General features: G+C 33.3%; 1 protein-coding gene across 1 annotated transcript in view; it reads right to left on the reverse strand.

The window, feature by feature from the left end:
- Positions 1-19,665, reverse strand: part of LOC115445277 (nitric oxide synthase) — a 42,234-nt gene that overhangs the window by 12,344 nt on the left and 10,225 nt on the right. The window contains exons 2-7 of the mRNA XM_030171496.1: positions 6,217-6,353; positions 5,421-5,583; positions 2,778-2,869; positions 2,393-2,534; positions 1,332-1,471; positions 340-514 (exon numbers count right to left, since the gene is read on the reverse strand). Coding sequence (XP_030027356.1) covers positions 340-514; positions 1,332-1,471; positions 2,393-2,534; positions 2,778-2,869; positions 5,421-5,583; positions 6,217-6,353 — 849 coding nt within the window. The remainder of the gene's footprint in view (positions 1-339; positions 515-1,331; positions 1,472-2,392; positions 2,535-2,777; positions 2,870-5,420; positions 5,584-6,216; positions 6,354-19,665) is intronic.

The following is a 19,665-nucleotide window of genomic DNA, read 5'->3' on the forward strand; positions in this document are numbered from 1 at the left end:
ACTGTTTTGTATTTTAAGGACTTTGTATTTAATGGAGCTAAAGTCTCGTCTGTGAACGGCATTTCTGACATATATTAAGAAGACGAATATTCAGATTAGTAGATTTCATTATCTGAAAACCATCTAAGGCACTTGCATTAGAATTCAAACTACTTAAAATTAAAACAAAATAAATCATTAAACCTTTTAATGTTCGAATCCTTTAATAAACGTTGATCGTAGAATAAAACAACACAAACAAAAATAATTGTAAGCAAACAATAGGTAAGCTTGGATTTGAGTAACTTTTATTATATAGTCCATAAGGCTAAGAATAAAAAATAATATAAAACAACTTACCTCAACAACATTGAGACGATTGCTATCGCAGAAATTCCTGCAGCCGATCTCGGTGCCCATGTACCAGCCGTTGAAGGCAGTTGCTGTGAACTCCAACCCTCCACAATCCAACCTCATATTGGAAACCGCTGGCAAAGCGTACCATTGCAGTCCTAGCTCTTTGAACCAGTCGTATCTGTCAACAAGATATAGTTTAGTTTGATACTCTCGAGTAGCAGAGGTGCCATTTGCAGTAGAGGCATTGGGCAATTCCGCAGGTTCTCGCTCTTCGAGAGACCTCGTGCTTTCAAGGGGTACAAGGAAAAATAACCCTTCGGCAATCGGCTTAAAGGTCTTCGCAAAGATATGCGGCCCAGAGTTTTGATTAAAGCGACTGGTTGCTGGCATTTATGCCAATGAAAGGTGATGGTCCCGAACTATTCCCCAAGGAAAGTGTTGATCTTGCAGCGTGGTGAATTAGATGGAAGCACTAACTCAAAAGCTAATCGTTTACAAATATAGTTAGTAGTAAAAGAAAAATAACGTTAATTTAAGTTCTGCAAATCGGATCTAATTAATTTGTACACCCAGCTCCAACTGTGTCTGATTATAACAACGGCATTTTTTACTGGCTGCCCTAACAGTATCTTTAATCAATTAATGATGTACAACTTATAATCGTTTGTTATGACTTTTCTTGCTTTGCTTTATTACTCTTATAAAAAAAACGAAATATTTCGTAATTAGCATATTCGGTTCGGTACCAGCTTCGATACGTTGTAATACATTGCAGAAAAGGAATGTAAGAAATAACCCAATGCGAAATCAAATTAATCATTAACATACACAATAACTTGAGCCTTATTGCATTCACATAAAATATATTTTATCTAGAAATTTCCTTAATTGGACTAGAAGGTTTAGATTTGTTTGTAGATCTTTACGAATTAATCCACACCAAAGTCAATAATTGCAGGTAATTTATTAACTATATTATGTAAAATGCTACTTACTTGGGATGCACGATCTGCACTTCCATGACAATTTCGTGAGGTATTTCAAAGTACTCCGGATCTTTACCATCTGCTGATAGTACTAACGGTAGTATATCCCATGCTGTTCGAGCAGGCTTCCATCCCAATTTCAAACATACCTATAAAAAACAGTTAATATATTATTTTAGGTTTTGCTCGTGGATCCGCCTGCGTGAAAAGTATTTACGGTAAAATTTTGCATTTGTAATATTATTAACATAAGAAAAGATTAAGACTCAGTTCTCAATGATCAGATGTAAGTCATCCATGAAATAAATTATTTAACATGACTGAATTTAAAAGCGAAATAATTGGACTATTTTCATTATACAATTTTAATTTTCAATTTGTCTATATTATGTTTAATACTTCAAGTAACTTTTATATTACCATTGAAAAATCAGCCCTAAGACACATATTGTATTTCGGTGTAATTTCATACTTAAATTTCCATTAAATTAGTATTCATAATTAGTCTTATAACAGACAATGATTAGCAAAACTAAATTACATTGTCTCTAAGTTATTGTATTAAATAAGCTTTGTTAAACAGTCAATAATAATCAGAAATAATATGTTTTCTTAATCAAAAGGTATACAATTACTTTTTGTATAGATTTCACATCGTCCTAGATATCATTATTGGTAAATACAATACGTAAGGATTCTACGGTCGAATTTAGACCACTGGACGACCACTAGTACACATAATCTATACTTCTATACTATTTTATAAAGTAAGAGTTTTTTGTTTGTTCGAATTGAAAGATCCTCTTAGTGTTATTCAACTTCCGTTGCGTGCGCTACGGTATGACGGAAAGGTTTCTCTCAAAAATTTATAAAAAAATATATTATAAAACATAGTCTCCCTGCTCTATCTGTCAGCCTGTTTAAACGCGATAAACTCAAAAACTACCTAACGGATTTCGATGAAATTTGGTATAGAAATAGTTTGAGACTCTGGGAAGGAAATAGGGTACTTTTTATCCCAGGCAAATATATAGCAGGCGAATAAGTAATATAAGTGAAGAGTTAATTACCTCAGTGAACTCAACGCGTGCTGGATCACCCAAAATACTTCCATCCGGCTCTTGATATCCTGCGTAACCGATTAATTGGGGATTCCATATTCTATAATCATGCTTGCCGTCTGTACGTTGTGGAAATATGGTTATTGCTGACCTGTAATATAAGAATGCGTTAGATAATATTTTATAAGAAAAACTATGTAAGGCGTCGCGCAAACGATGTCTTGTCGCCAAGAATATCATTTTTAAGAAAGGTGCAGTTGCTGAAGTTGCTTGAGCAACTGTTAGTTTCATAAAACAAGTTTGCGTCGCGTCTTAAATAATAAAATGATTTATCTGCATCATGATATATTTGGGTTTAATCCACGATCTTGTATACAAAACTTTGTATAGTTACCTTATATTGCCTTTATTCGTTGCATATTTTATATGATTGCATAACGCCTCAAACATCCCACTTGCAGTCGTAACTTCTCTGCAATCGAATGTCTGAAAGTAAATAAATAAATTACATATTATAATATAAATTTCAATAAAGAATAAATAAATAATGTACGAATATTATAATACAAACATCAATTCGGTATCTATTAGGGTTGTCGAATTCTCTAATTTTAGGGCTAAGATATAACAATAATGTCCTTTTATCCTCTCCCCCGATGATACAAAATGTACATATCCTTGATTCCCAACTAAATGTAAAACACGGTTCAAAGCACCTAAGACGGCATGCAAAGACGCCTAATGACATCCCGTTTGCCTCGTTATAACTTGCCTGGCTTTTCAACCCTAATTAAAAGTTTGTACGCGGTTTCCTTTAGCACATCTTGAGATTAAAAATTCATTTTCTGCTCATTGCATCAGATTGTTTTAATAATAATGATAATCATTTACTTTGCAAAAAAACACGGTATCAAAAAGGTGTTATAGTATAGCAGTAGCACATACATTTTTATTTATTTATTTATTTCCACATACAACTATTTTACATGTAATACCCAATACAATAGCGTAGTACAATCGTTATTATAATATTCTATTATTACATGTTTTGCTATAAACAAATAGCATGCAAGTTTCCAGTCTTGCCAATATACATTAGTAATGTACAATATAGCTCAACACAAATAAGTAATTAATATAATTTTTCAAGTAAATTTCACCTTTCGGTTTAATTGCATAAGCATTTGTTTTTCCTTCCTCTTTATAGTATTTGAATTATTGTTATTTTAAAGCAAATATTAAATAACTACCTCATAAAGGAATTATTTATCAAAATTTTAAGCCTTGACTAAAACTCATAACACTACTCTTGCTTTTCATATCAAATCTGTTTTGTAAAATATATGTAGCATAACGACAAATTCGCGTGAAACAAAAACATTCGCACACCAAAACCACATGTAAGTTTCCTAAGTAAAATGCAAAGGAATTTTTGTTTACAAAACCTAATTTGGCTTTTCGGATAACGGCTGTTGCTCTTAAAGGTAATGTCGCTTCATCCTTTATGTTACCATTACCCGAGTAAGAGAATTTAGCAAATTGGTTCAAACACGCGAGTAGGAAAAACAATTTTAGTACGCTATATTAGGCCTTTTATTTTGTGTGATTTGCGAAATTAGGCCTTCGGTACAGGTATGATGACGAGACGATTGACGGTAAACGGTCATGGTTTTGTGTTGCGTTTAGAAATAAAGATATTTTGAGACTAGGGAAGTTAATTCATACTATTATATATATCTGAAGAGTTTGTTAGTTTAAACGCGCTAATCTCTGGAACTACTGGTTCGAAATTAAAAAATCCTTTTATATTAAATATACGAACCCATTAGTTTCGGTTGCCTATGTTAGGCGACGTATTTTTGTATTAATTATTTTGTACATATTATATCGGCGAGTGATATATTACGAGCAATTTAATGGAGACCGTATTTGTGATTACGGATTGTAATAATTTCAAAAACAAATTAATTGTCTAATGTCACCTTTTTTATTTTGGTACGACAAAGCGACCCCTGCAACTGAAAAGTGGAGTGGGGTCCATAGAATATAGACTGACAAGATATGGTTACCCATGGCCAGTCGACACAATTATGCCGGTATCTTAAAACTGGATATACACAGACTGATCCCGCAAGGCTTACGTGGTCCACGCGGATTTTAACAATTTGTCTACCTACGGTGGTCAATATCTGGGCGGATATCAAATATATTCTAACATCAGCAAACGGGTGAAAAAAACAATAATACTTATAGCACACGAGTAGGTTATTTATAATATCATGATAATTTTATATTCAAAACTTGAATACAATCTAATAATTTCTTCATAACAATGTGAGCTCATTCTGCATAAATCGGACCACCAACAGCAAAAATTTTAATAGTATTAAGTATAATTGTAAAATGTAGGTAGATATTAACATAATAGACAGATATAGATTATAACTTTGACTTTGCGGATAACCAATACTTCAGTCCTCCACGTGACCACGAAGACTGCAACTCTTCGAAAAGGTCGGGAGAAAACTAAAGTATTAAAACCGCCATAAAATCCGAAAAATAGTTTAATTTTAATGTTCAAACAATCGTAAAATGTTGTTTTTGTTGTTGTAAAGACGTGTTGAAAATAATATGAATGGCAATTAGAATGTCCATTCTTGGATTTATTTGATTCCACGTATCTTCGTCGAATCAATTTACATGTTATTTTTTGTTCCATAAGAACAATGTTTCAACGTTCGTAAATATTTATTTGTATGGAAAAATGTATGAATCACAAAGTATAAAAAAATATTAGTGAAAGATTCCAGAATTGAAGATATTGGCGACAAAACACAACAAAATAAAATTACGTACCTTCACTCATACGCCTACGCACTAGGTCAGCGTCGTGGACTAAGGCCTAAAACCCTCTCAGTAGTAAGAGGCACGTGCCCAGCAGTGGGCAAGTATATAATACGGGGCTGTTCTTCCCCTTCAATAACCATATTCACAAACTCTCGTAATATTAATGTTACTAGAATATTTCCGAACGCACCTGAAGTTTCTTCCACTGTATTCGGCCGATGCATCGCGTCGCATTCCGCCACGCCAATTTCGCCCCAAACACCAATTCCGAAGTTTTAAGTTGGTATGAGCCTTTATCTTTCAATTCCCTTTTTACCTCCTCCAGTCGGGCAGTGTGGGCCTCGGAATTCTCTCTGTGAAACAAACTTTTATTGAAACACGTCGCTTTGTGAATAAAATACTAAATAAGAGTTATAGTTATTTCGCATACTCTATGGAACTTTGTTCGTTTGATGACAGAATATGTTAAGGTTCCTTTACACGAATCGCATTTTTTTCGTTTATAATGTAACATTTTTTTTTAATATTTATTGATTACTTTTTGGTAGTAAAAGCACTATTTCTAATGCAAGAGATGATCCATCTGCCGTCAAAGTTTCGTCCACATCCGTTCAATGCCTTTTCACCTTACTTTTAACTATATACAAAGATTTGATATTTATAACAATAGTAAGATTTTTTTTTCAATCTTTACATAGCACCTGGGTAGGTACCAGCGCAATGTCTATTTCAGCCGCTAAGCAACGATGTGTAGTCACTGTTGTGTTCCTTTTTTAAGAACATTGGAGCAAGTGTAACTACTGAACATAATAAGACTTAACATCTCAGGATGGCGAGCGCATTGGAATACCAAACAATACTTTCTAATTCAAGGTGTTTCTGCTGTTTATGGGCGGTGGTATCACTTACCATATTTAGGCGAACCTCATGCTCGTCTCGTCATTCAAAGCAATTAAAAAGTAGAAGTTACATAAATAAATGAATACCTGCGTATAGAGGCGAAGTATTGTCTAAGGAAAGTCTGAGCGTCTTGGAATACTTCTTCGGCAGTTCGCGGCGTGTCTCCTCGGTTCGGAATGTCCATGAGGCTGGTCTGGCATACTTTCTCTGTGCATTTTGTGTTCTGCAAAAAAATCTTTAATGAGTTCTCTTTTAGTAAAGAGAGCAGACGAGTAACTCCGTCCCGATAGTAAGTGAAGAGCGATCATCGTTGCTTCATCAAACCTATGAGCGATAGCTGATAAACATATTCCTACCTCAATATTATTCTGTACTTATTGTTTTATGGAACCGATTATATTTGTGTAAAGAAACAATTTTAAGTGTTAATTGGAACAAATTTTAATGATAAAAAATTATAAATTTAAATAAAGCTAATCCCATTATAGACCTTATACGAAGATATGTAAAAACCTTTAAGACAGAGAATATTTACAAACATGTATAATAAAACATACTTCATTAACAAAGGCGATAACAACAAAATGTTTATGTATGTAAATGGTGTTAACATATGCATGTGATTTTATACAAATATCATATTCCTAGAAATCATTATACAATATGAATCTATAATGCTGAAGTTTATATATGTTCGAACGTGTTAACCGCTTTTATTTTTATTTTTTTAACAAGGGTAAATGCGTTTACGGATTTCTGCCGGAATGGCCGGTATAAACCGACCTACCGACTTAAACCCCGCCATTCAACTCTCTCTAATACCGACACGCGAGGTGCGCAAGTGCATCAACCGCCACCCTCGCAGGAGTCGGCTCTTGAGCAGAGCCTCTGACCATCCAAAGAATGAGACCTTAGGATAATCATATGTGCATCTAATACAGCACACAATTCACGCCTTAACTTTTGGAATTATCTAATTCGATTCTGATTTTTTTTTCTAATAGGAAGCTAATAAATAGCTTGGCTCATATGATTTTTACCCTCTATAGATAGTTTATCTAATAGCGGAACCTAGCCCTTCCTCGTCACCCCAATTGATGAGCACTAGCTCAGTATTATCTTGTATAATTCTGAGTGAAATTATATATTAACTATCGTGAACATATTTGGAAAAATTTGTAAACACTCTCCTGTCAAATGAATGCGGGGTTTTCGGAAAATTAGATATTCACAACATCCCTTATATAAGCGCTTACGTAAAACTAATACCTCCCCTCGTTTGCGTAGGAGGTTAAAAAATACCAAATACGTGGTAATATCAATTTTGCGTCACGTGTTACTGAAATTTAATTATAGGAAATTCGAGGGTTCTGGAATATTTTTGAGTCGAAGTTGAACAAATAATACGCTCTTATTTTATAAGTGCTTGATATACATTATACATGTCATATCCACTACTTTGCAAATGAGTAAAATTGTATGAAATATATCTGCCGCCCCTCCAGGCACGTAGGCGTAATCATTTGTGTTAGTGCTTAATACTTAACTACGTGTACCTTTAATGTGTTTATTCTTTCCGGCATTACCAACAAAACCATTATGTACGAAGGTCAATAATGGCACCGAAGCGCATGCCTATACCACTGCCACAAAAATGTCGACTCTATGTTTACTGCAATAAAAGTGACAATCCCAGAACATGCCGACACTTGTTGCGTGGTAATTTATTTGCCGTACAATTAGACAAGTTTACTGTAACTTATCGATATGACGGATCCTAATTCGAATCGATACGAGACGGTTGTTTTTATCGATTTAAAAAATCGTAGAGCACAATGATTTAACGGTTACAATACTCGACTAAATCCGTGATATAATCCCGTTAGGTATAACCGGATCTTTCAATAAATGATTTAATACAGATAAATAGTACCTCGTCATCTTTGGAATGCGTCAACTGGTTTTAGGTCTTTCCCGAAGATATAGGGGTGCCACGAAACAGATTTCTGTTTATTTTTTTTTTTTTCTTTTGCGAGTTATTTATGTTTTTTTTGAATACGCATATAATTTTACAAAAGTAGCCATCAATGTAAACAATAATAAAAGTCTTATCATTTACTTATAATTACATTATGCCAGCAAGTATTTTGTGAGTCATGAAATTAGTTCGAAATTCGAGGTTATCGATCTCCAATCATTTCAAAGAATAGTGCAGGAAAATTGTGAAAAAAAGTTCCTAACAATAAGGTTTGATGTACCAAGCTTCTTAGAAATATACAAACTCGGAAAGCCACACCCACACACCGGCGAGGTTTATTCCCACAAGGGTAGGCAGAGGCGCAATATTGGATCTATTTTTTGGAAAGCCTATTCTCATGTTTGGAACAATACCGATTTCGGACAACTTAAATGTTATTTTTGTTGTAAATATGGTATATGTTCTTAGTAATTAAATAAAGTTAGTAAAAAGATGTTATTGACATGAGTGTTTATTTCGGACTAAAGAGAAGTAACTATGGCAAACAAAACACAAATAGTTCTAAAAATAGAACATATAAAAAATAATAAGTCACGACGAAGGTTACAATCTCCTACAATTTTCATATGGAAAAATGCAAACTGTTTTTAGTTGCCCGAATGAAGATTCGTACCCAACACTTCACGGTTTACAGCAGTGTTACTAAACCAGGCGAATTAAAAACTCGTCCGAGATAAATTCCCGCAATATCTATTATGTCACTTCGCGTTATGTAAACAAGTTTAACGCGTTATAAATAACTAAAATTATGTTACAACGCCACGTGATATCGTGCAACACAATGAGCCAATAATTATTTAAGGCAATGACTAGGAATTCCCCAGAAATATTTTATAAGACAACCTCATTTATGTGACAGTAAGACAAAAATGTTTTTTTTTTTTGTATATTTTAAAAGATATTTCACTTTAAATTTTTTTATACTTGCACCTCAAAGTGCACTGCACCTAATGGTAAATAGAGTACAATAGAATTTTGACCGACGAGAGATGATTAACCCTCGGCAGTCGATATAATTATGCCTTTCTCTTGAAACAGAAAATGCAAAAGTTTATACCATTAAAAATAGCTTTAACACTACATACGCATTAAATTAATTTCAAAAATGGAAAAGAACGTTATTTTATTTAAAATTAATTCTGCATAATTTGTTGCCGTTAATCCTCGTATTGATTCGAAAACTATGTAAAAGTAAATATTGCATCTCCAATGAAACATAATCCTTAAGATATGTGCATTTAAGTTTTATTTGTTTTGGCTAAATGACTCCATGCTAACAAACATGACTACATTTTCCTACGTTTGGATTTATGAAGTGGCACTTAACTTCGAGTATATATAGATAAACCATAGAACACCAAGGCCTTCCGCTATCTAGTGTACACAATAAAAAATAAATAACTAAATTTATGACTTACGTTTTAATTTATATGGGTTTTCACTCTAGTAAAATGATGCAGAAATTTCCTTGCAGTTATTTTTAACTATAGTAATAAAGTCAGTAGTAATATAGCGCAGGATCGTGATTCATTGAAGGGTCTTGGGGAGGCCTTTGCCAAACATTTTGTAAATTGTGGGCCAATATAATACAACAAATAAATTCAGTTTATTTTGTCTATTGTACGTAATTGAGCAAAATTGTGGAGCTAAAAAACAATATAATGAAATTTTCATAATTTTTTGTACTTAATTGTAAATTCAAATTTCAATTCTTATAAATGTAATTACTACATACACTTCTCTTTAAGTTATACATATTCAGCCCGAGTTACGCTTCTAATTATCGGCTATCGAGTAGTATTGTGTTCGCTGGAAGCAATCAAGGTTTCCAATCAGTATCAGACGTCCTTCTGTGAGAGTGACATTGTCTCAGCAAGATCCGGTTGGCGCCCCACCGTTGAAGTTGTTGAAAAACTCTTTGTAAACATCAATCAGAACTATGATACATGATCAGGTTTTACCGAGATGGTCAGAAAAAACGTTTTAGCCATTCGTCATCGTGGATTCTAAATTATAAAGGCTGTGGATGTGATCGGTGAAAAAACGGGCTATATTAGAACTGGTGCATGCTTTGTAATTGAAATTTTTATATTTAGTTTTTTTATACGTGACCTAAGAGACCCTACGGCACCTGATGGTATGTGAAGTGGGGTCCGATAGAAAGTCGACTTATGAGAGACGATTACCCCTCGGCAGTTGACACAATTATGTCGGCCTAATCTGATAAATAAGGTAAATGAGGGTAACCATATTCTAGAATTTTAAAGTACCGCGTTTTGTCAGAAATGAAAAGCACTTAAAATGCTTTAAATAGTAAAAAATGGGAATCAAGCGATTAGTATATTTTCTTTTATTTAATAATAAAACGCTTACATTGACGTCATCCAATAAGAAACCTTTATTGTAATTTTGAAATAAGAACGTCGATCAATCGAAATTAAAATGTCAACTACAGCCTAATTTACATTACTTGAAGCCACATTAATTAAGCTATGGCACCTAATAATAATACTTAAGTAGGTATTATAGTGACAGCTGTATTCAATCATACCGCTACCGTAGGATTAAGAGAATTATATTATAGCGACTGACATTTCAAATAAGAGATTTATATTCAAGAAGGGAAGGCATATTGTCAAATTGACAGCAGTGCCGAAGAATACATATAATCCGATTCCTACCGACTTCCCGTTATGTAGAATCTAATTATCATTAGAACGTTTTGCAGGCCGCATTCATGCATTACCTATTTCCTTTAGAAAAATGTCACCTATCCCCTCTGATTGACAGCCTCTGTAGCATAGGAATACAGGCTAATAGTAGATTTAGGAAGGAGACAAAATTTGTATGATTACAAATGTTGGTTTCAGTTCTGACTTGTAGAAAACCTTATATATTTTCGAAAACACGATATTGCATTAAAATAAAACTATTTTAAGGATTTTATAGAAGTTTTTATATTATAATTTTCTTCCTACGTTTCGATGACTTTGTAGCGTCACGTCGTCGTAGTCACAGGGCAGACCAACCGCGCCGTGACCACGAAGGCTGCAAAGTCTTCGAAACGTCGGGAGAAAATTGTTATATAAAACTGCGATATAAACCGTAAAATAGTTTTATTTTAATGTCTAACATTCCCGTAAACATAACCTAACACGATATAACAAAACTTGTAGTTATTTTAGTATGGATTTGGGACCGTGTGATGGACGCAGGAACTGCTATCAACTTTTATTTTGCTTTTACCATAACACTGGAAACGAAGCCAGTTTTGTTTACCAAAAATTGTCAACATACGAACATCTACTAACCCAGTTTTCCGTATTTTTTTATTTAAATTATTTTTATTATGTTAACAGCTGTTAATAATAGGGCCATTAAGTTATCGATCAGATTAATTTATAGCCTATAACTGTATAAATTCTAATTAATTTTATTATACCTATAATCAACGTACGAAATCAAGTTTGACTACAAAGAGGCGCCAAAATTATTGTACTTTGAAATTTATGAAGCTAATTTAAAAAATATTTTTCATTTTAATATTCGCAGATAATATTTTTTATGTATATACCTTTCTTTCTATAACTTCTACTAAATTTTTTTTATAAGTGCACTGCAAAGTGATCCCAATATACCTGATAGAATGTGGAATGGGTTCCAATATAATATCGACTGACAAGAGATGTTTACTTCTCGGCAGTCGACACAATTACGACGGCCTGTAAGAAAAAGAAAAAGCTGATCCAGGAACGCGACACATTTACGTGGGCCACTATGACGGGCTTTAACACCTTGTGTACTGTAGCCGCTATCTGGGCGGATATAAAATATATCCTACCACAGGCAACAATAAACTCTTTAAAATTAAGACTAAAGATAGTTAGTAAAATTTAATATGACGAAATTTTAAAGGCCGAAATATCCATGATTATTAATTATTTTTACGTTTTTCTTTCAACTGCGAGAACTAATCACTAACTAGACGTGAATTTAAATTCTTTACTTGCCAATACTTGTTTAGTTACCCAGATTAAAGGTGAAACAAAATGTATGAAAATGGACCTTGAGGTATCGCCTTAAGCTTATAAAAAAATCTAATTATTTAAGACAAAAGACCATTGTAGCAACAAGATTAGCGAATTCCGATGCAATTGTACATAATTACATGCTCATTGTATCAATTCCTCCTTACTACGACTTCGGACACTGACCTCTTTATTAAGTTGACCTTGGGTCGTATTGATATCGGCTTCTTTTTAAATCAATGAAGCATTAATCAATGGCGACCCAATTTAATTTGAAATGTATGTTCCAAAAAAATGTTAAACTACGTAACTAAGATTATTTTTTTCTTAAACTTTATTATACCTTATTTTTAACTCCAATGTAATGAATAAACATTTAAAAATAATGCATTATGGGATTTTATTTGCTGGTAGGATATATTTTATATCCGCCTGGATAGCGACCACAGTACACAAGGTGTTTAAACCCGCCATAGTGGCCCACGTAAGTGTGTCGCGTTCCGGGATCAACACTTATATCCGGTTTCCTACAGGCCGGCATAACTGTGTCGACTGTCGATAGGTAATCATCTCTTGTCAGTGACAATTTATTGAATCCCATTCCACGTACCATAAGGGGCAGTGGAGTCACTTTGGCGTGTAAGTATAAAAAAATCTGGTATCATAAAATTATAAAGACATTTTTATGGTTCCAAAACTTAAATATCTAGGTGTGTAGGCGTCGGAATTTGAATTTTTGACATTTAATTACCGCATGCCGCAAATTATAAGATTAGTTTGCCATAATTTATATACTTCATAACAGAGATATAAATTATTTCTGTTTCCTACGATTTAAAGCGCTTCAATCGGTTTTAATTTTCCTTAATTATCTATCACTGTTGAAGAAGCTTTAAATGTTTTGTATTTAGCGGCAAATTCTCAGAGGACATGTTTATCTGTTATGTATCTAATCAAGCGCTGTAAAAGCTTTTTGCCATCACAATCACACCGACGCTTGACTTACATGAAATAAAATTTCTCTTTATTTTGAAGTTTTACGAGAAACCCACGCGATTGTCGACTTTAATGCGATTTGGAATCGTGTTCGTTTGTATTGAGGTTTGTGTATGACGTAGAGTTGTTTTTATTATTTTAACATGGGGAAACTAAATGCTACGTTACAAAATTTATTAATTATTATGTATTTATACAAATTTAGAGCCAATTTTAAGTTTCCACAAATTAGTACTTTAAAATAGATATAATGTTAAATTATGGTCGGTTGAGACACGTTTCACACAATACACATTTTTGTCTAATATTCAAAATAACGTACCTATAGATCGTTCGTACAACACTGCATCCCTAAGGAAAATCTTCAAAACCCGTAATTCGCACTTTCAACTTCAGTTTCTATTAACATTTCTAAACATGATGTCGCAGTCGAGGTCTCAACCCTTTCCCTTTTACTTAAAACGTTTTTTACTGGGCAATCACTCACCAATAAAAAAAAACATTAAATTAATTGTTCACACTTTTTTACTGACTTGACTTTATTGGACTTATCTTAATTTTTCGTTTAAAATCCTGTTACTTTACATTAGTAATTGCATAAATATTTTCTAATGAATTAATGAAACGAAGACTATGTGTAGATATATTATTTGAATGTGTTCTGTTAGACTACTTTATTACATAAATAAATAAACATTAAAAAAAATATCAATTAATGAACAAATGCATACTCGGATAAATAAACCCAATTACTAGTGGTAGGAATTATTTTATATCCGCGAGGATAGCACCACCGTACACAAAGTTTTGAAACCCGCAATGGTAGCCCACGTAAGTGTGTCGCGTTCCGAGATTAGCTGGTATATATCCGGTTCCAAGGCCGGCGTAATTGTGTCGACTGTCGAGAAGAAATCATCTCTCGGCAATCGACTTTCTAGTGGGGTCGATTCTACTTACCTTCAGGTGTACTGGAGTCACTTATCCATATCCGTACAAAAAAATCCTTTCGCATATTTTCTTATATCAACTTAGAAGTCCGATCATGTGTAAACACAGAGCATATTATTTTAATGGTCCATTAAAATAACAAAACATCCCCAAGGCATAATTACTAAATATTGTAAGCGATAAATTGATTCGCAAACGACCTATTCAGCTTCAATATATAGCGAAAGAAATTATTGTGGTATTATAACAAATTTATATTAGTAATTTAATTTTAGTATTTGTTACATATTTATTTGTGATTTTAACAATATTTTAATGATCACATAATATACTAAACCTTAAGAATAGTAAGATTACCATTATTAATAACAGTTTATAGTAAAAGAAAACTTAGTAACCAAAAGAAAGGCAAATGTCCGCTCCCGGATGCGCCTCGAAAATAAAGCAAATTTTCAATTCAAAAACTATTATTCTCACTATAGTCGTGATAAATTCTCTAACGGTATTATAAAATATCGCAAGTAACGTCAGTGCATAAAAACTGGCGAATCTACAATGTAGTCCGGTTTTGTGATTTCGGCACGGGCTTGCTGACATTTCGTATCGATTCTTATTATAGGTCAGTATTCCGGACATGATAAAAACCTGTTAATGGCTAAGTGTCAAGAGAAGCCGGCAATCAATACCAATACTAATTCCGGATATAAAAAAAATATAGATTATATAAAAAATATGTGTGTATCGTCTATTTGGATTCCAAAATGTTCAAATTAGTCCAATCCTGCGAAGAAGCGTTCGGACTACCAGAAGCCAACTGGCTTATTATGTATTTAATATTCGTGGGACAATTAACAGTTACACAATTTGTATTATATCAAATAAAATACATGTTAACGTTATTAATAATAATAAATTTGTAACTTTTGTTCTTATCATAATGTAAACGTTTTTAAAGGACACAAACCAAACATAATTCCTAACAAAAGAGGGATGTCATTCAAGGTATGTATCTGTATATCAGTCTGTGACATCGTAGCTCCCCAACGGCTGAACAGATTTTGATGTTTTTTTTCATCACAGATGATTATGCTCTTCTTTGATACTATTAGAATATCATCTTTTCCTTGACTAAAAAAAGATAGTTTCTCAAAATTTTATCAAAATGTATAAACAGAAACCAAAAAAACTAGGGAAAGACATCTCTAAGCCTACAAATTTAATTATTATGTACGAAGACATTATGGAAGGCTTTACGGAAATGCTTTTGAGAGTCCATTTCCATAATCTTGTTTGTGGTACGCCCTTTATCGTACCACATTCTTTGCCACTTAATTCTCGGTTATGCAATTGTTTCTTTGTAATATTTGGCATGATGTGTTTCTTTTATTTTCCCTCGTTGGCAACAATAATTTAATAAATCCGTTCATAATGTTTTTCCTTAAGATTGTATGCTTTGAATAATATTCTAAGGTAATAAATATATGGTTAAAATACTCTCTGAGTTCGTTGACTGTTCTTAAAGATACATAAGATTGTAAATTTGTAGTGTAATTTGTTTTTTTATTCGACGATATTTTCATGAAATCCAAAAGAAGTGGGAAATGTATACATGTAACATATATAAAAGGAGACAAACCATCTAATAGAAGTGATTACATTAACAATATCTAGACTGACAACACGACCGCAATTATCGATTGAACGTTGGCCGCAACAATCTTTGTTCACTTCACAAAAGATATTACAGTTAATTAGCAAGGAAACGTGTCCTATGAGCTCCGACAATGCATCTTCCTTACCTCTGAAGTAGGTAAAAATAATAAACGGCTTATTTTATAGTAATCGATTGTGACATCTAGGGACCGTAAACATTCAAAAACTATTATTTTAATTGAAAATAAAAAAAAAAAAGTTTTTTTTTAAAAAATATGCCGTCTTAAAAAACCACAAATAATTTAACATTACCTATACCTGTATACCGGTTACTAATTTTGGAATCGTATATGTAGGGATTAGCGCATAAATTAGTGTGACAAAACATCGTCGATTTACAACCGTTTTCAATAAACTATCGCAATCTCAATTTTAAAACCGATTTCCGAGAATGAACCAATCAAAATAGGTCATTTGTAAACATGTCAAAAACCTTTGTCCTGATTGGTCCATTTTAGAGATATATCGAAAAAAGCGTTTGGGATCGTTTATCGGAAATGACGGTTAGTCATTCGGGTAAGAACCGACATAATATTTTATAATAAATAAAACTTCCTGTATGAGTTACTTATTTAACATCATTATAATTCCTAACCCGTCCAAAATCGTTTTCTCCAAGAAGCAAACGAAACACATACGCAAGCTAACCCTTTCATTGTCATGCATAGCCTGGACATGCGAAAATCACGAATAGTCCCACGGGGAAATAGAAGCCGCTGATCGGAAAGACACGCACTCACACACACGCACTTTTATCTCCAAAGGGGTAGGCAGAGGCGCAACTAGTTCACCCATTTTCCGCCGTGCATATTCCATTCATTAACGTATATTATATAGAAACGTACGTCCGTATAAACTATTTGTTGTTGTTCCGTATAAACTAATATTTTTTATCCAAATCCAGGTTTACACTTAGACTCGAGTTCTTATAACATTAGCGCTACTCTGTACATAACTATAAGCTCTCAATATTCACCATATAATCGGTTTGAATAGATTGCAGTTCAATTCAGTTGAACACAGTGAATGATCGGAACGCCAAATCTAGTACGTAGTACGTAATAATAATATCAGCCCTGTATTATAGTATACTTGCCCACTGCTGAGCACGGGCCTCCTCTACTACTGAGAGGGATTAGGCCTTAGCCACCACGCTGGCCTAGTGCGGATTGGTAGACTTCACACACCTTCGAAATTTCTAACTTCTCAGATGTGCAGGTTTCCTCACGATGTTGGGATTTGAACCTGCGGACATTCGTCTTGGCAGTCCGTTCCACACCCAACTAGGCTATCGACGCTTTACATCGATATACGTACTGCGTACGTATATCGATGTATTCCGTCCCTACTGCGATAGGGGGCGAGTCTATCGCCATATCGGGCACAAATTCGTGGCAAGATCGGAAACACTTGTTAAAAATCTCACGGTCTGCGTGAGAATAAATACGTGTTAATTTTTTTAACAAAGCGCGTTTGTCGAGTTAATGTTTAACGAGCGAGTTTCCCGAACGGCTTGTTAGTGGGCTGTTATTAATTTATTACTCGGAATTTGCACGTGAGCAACTAGCGACTACGACCATTCAGTTGTCCTAGTATTTACCCAACTGCCCCAGAAGGGTACTTATTTTTTTTCTTCTCTTTTTCTTTTTCGTCTTGCAGTAACAGCAAATAATTATAATAAGTATATATTTTTTTGCATAAGTATATCTCATTTTGGTTATATTTTATCATTTGTTATTACTGAAAAGCAAAGCTTAAAACCAATGAGCACTAAAATGGCCAAAAAATGATTGAGAGAAAATTTTGAAACACTCACATAAAAATGCGGTCAACCAAATTCCTAAGACATATCGACTGTGTTAACAATAAAGCCGTTAATACAAATAGATAAACATTAAATACAACTAACAACACAAATCTTAAACAATCGAAAAAGATAAGGTCTTAATATTTACGTAATAGATATCAGACACTATGAGAATTACTACTGCATTCAAAGACGTCACTATATTCTAATGATTAACGGCCATTTTTTAAAACAGATATTTTTTCAGTTAATACTTTTTTTTGTTGCTACCTTTTTCTCAAAACTCAAGGGACACAGCACACACTTTTCGAAATTACGTTTAAAAATTGTTTGTCTACTGACTAGGTAAATAAATGTAGGTCACATGCAACTTACTACCATACCAACTTATACCATGGTTTACTACAATAATAATTTCAAAAAATTATTAAGTATAATATAAATATTTTGTACAATTAGTATATTTCTATTTATGGTTATATAAGCATTTTCGTATACATATGTATGCCTAATATATTACATGCACCTACGTATTGTACATGTATTGTCTTTTTTACGTTTTATATCCACACTTGTCTCATTTCAGCATTAACTAAGGATAACTGTTAGAGGATGCCTCAATCATTAAATCCAACAGTATACATATTTACTCTACATAAAGTTTAAATAAATGAATGCATGTGAAATGTATACGGATTAGGGCAGCATGGCGAACTAAAATTAGAGGTTAAAATTATAATGTGCTCTCTATATTAATCTCTGACCTTCGTAATTAACAGGTAAACTTGTCCCCGGGTATGAATGGTCGTTGCAAAGACGTTCCCAAAGTTATATTGTAGTTAGATATGCAAATATCTCAACTTCCTCAGGTAACCAAATCAATTATGTAGAGTGATCGCCAAAACTGTTGGTTTTATTTTGTAATGTAATTTATTATTCGAATGAGATAATGTTTTAGTTTGTTAAGAGTTATTTTTGAATGGAAATCAAAACAGGTATTGCTTACGGCTTCATCGGTGTCAAATATGTTGCGGAATAAAAGTTACATTAGTGTTCAAGTATCTTATAATATTTTAATACATGACGTGATATGTGTGCCTTTCATCGCAACCAAAGGTTCTCAAACTTTTTTTATCATAGACATCTTTCAAAATTTTGCCGGTATTCCCCATATTCCCCAGAATATGCAAGATTTATATCTAACAGTCGGTGAGCTTCTCAAAATATTATCTGCCTTCATTGATAGGTGAAGTCAAGTCAACATTTTAGTTCTCTACTATCAAAACCATATACATTTTCGTGGATCCCCGTTTACAATTGTAAACTTCCATTTTTTGGTCACGCTAACGGAGACACTCGTCAAATCTTCCGTGGTCCTTAGGAGTCCACCTAGACCACTTTAAGAATCAATGTTCTACACCCATTCTGTTAGTTTATACATTTATTTCTCATCTCACCTATTTTTTTTTTTTTATAAATTTTCGCATTTTTAAAACGTATGCAGTATTTATGCCAGAATGGCCACCTTCGTACGGTAATTACCAAGCATACGCTATGCGACCACTTCACACTTTATTAAAACGTAACTTCTAATTTTATTCCAGTTTCCTCTTAATTTTATACAAACATTGTTCACTGTTAGTGTGGTTTGGACGTAATGTTGTTAAAATGAAAATGAAACCGGCTTTCAATGAACATGTTTCAAAAATATTATTCTTGAAACAGTTACTGGATTGGAAGGAATTCAAACATTTTGGAAGTTAATGCCTGTTTTCAAAACAACGATGACTAACGAGGAATGTTTTAACTGTTAAAAAACGCTGAAGGGATGCACCGTAATCTGAAATTGGTCTAGTGAATATGACAACGATTTATACCAGTTGTTCAGTTTTATATCTTTAATATAGTTTCTTAATTCGAAATATTTCACAAATTATGGTAATTTTTCATTTCGTACAACTTCAGTTTGCTTCTTGGGAATTGAACTCATGGCCGATATGACCAC

This window comes from Manduca sexta, chromosome 17 (genome assembly GCF_014839805.1).
Source record: "Manduca sexta isolate Smith_Timp_Sample1 chromosome 17, JHU_Msex_v1.0, whole genome shotgun sequence".
NCBI classification, from domain to species: domain Eukaryota; kingdom Metazoa; phylum Arthropoda; class Insecta; order Lepidoptera; family Sphingidae; genus Manduca; species Manduca sexta.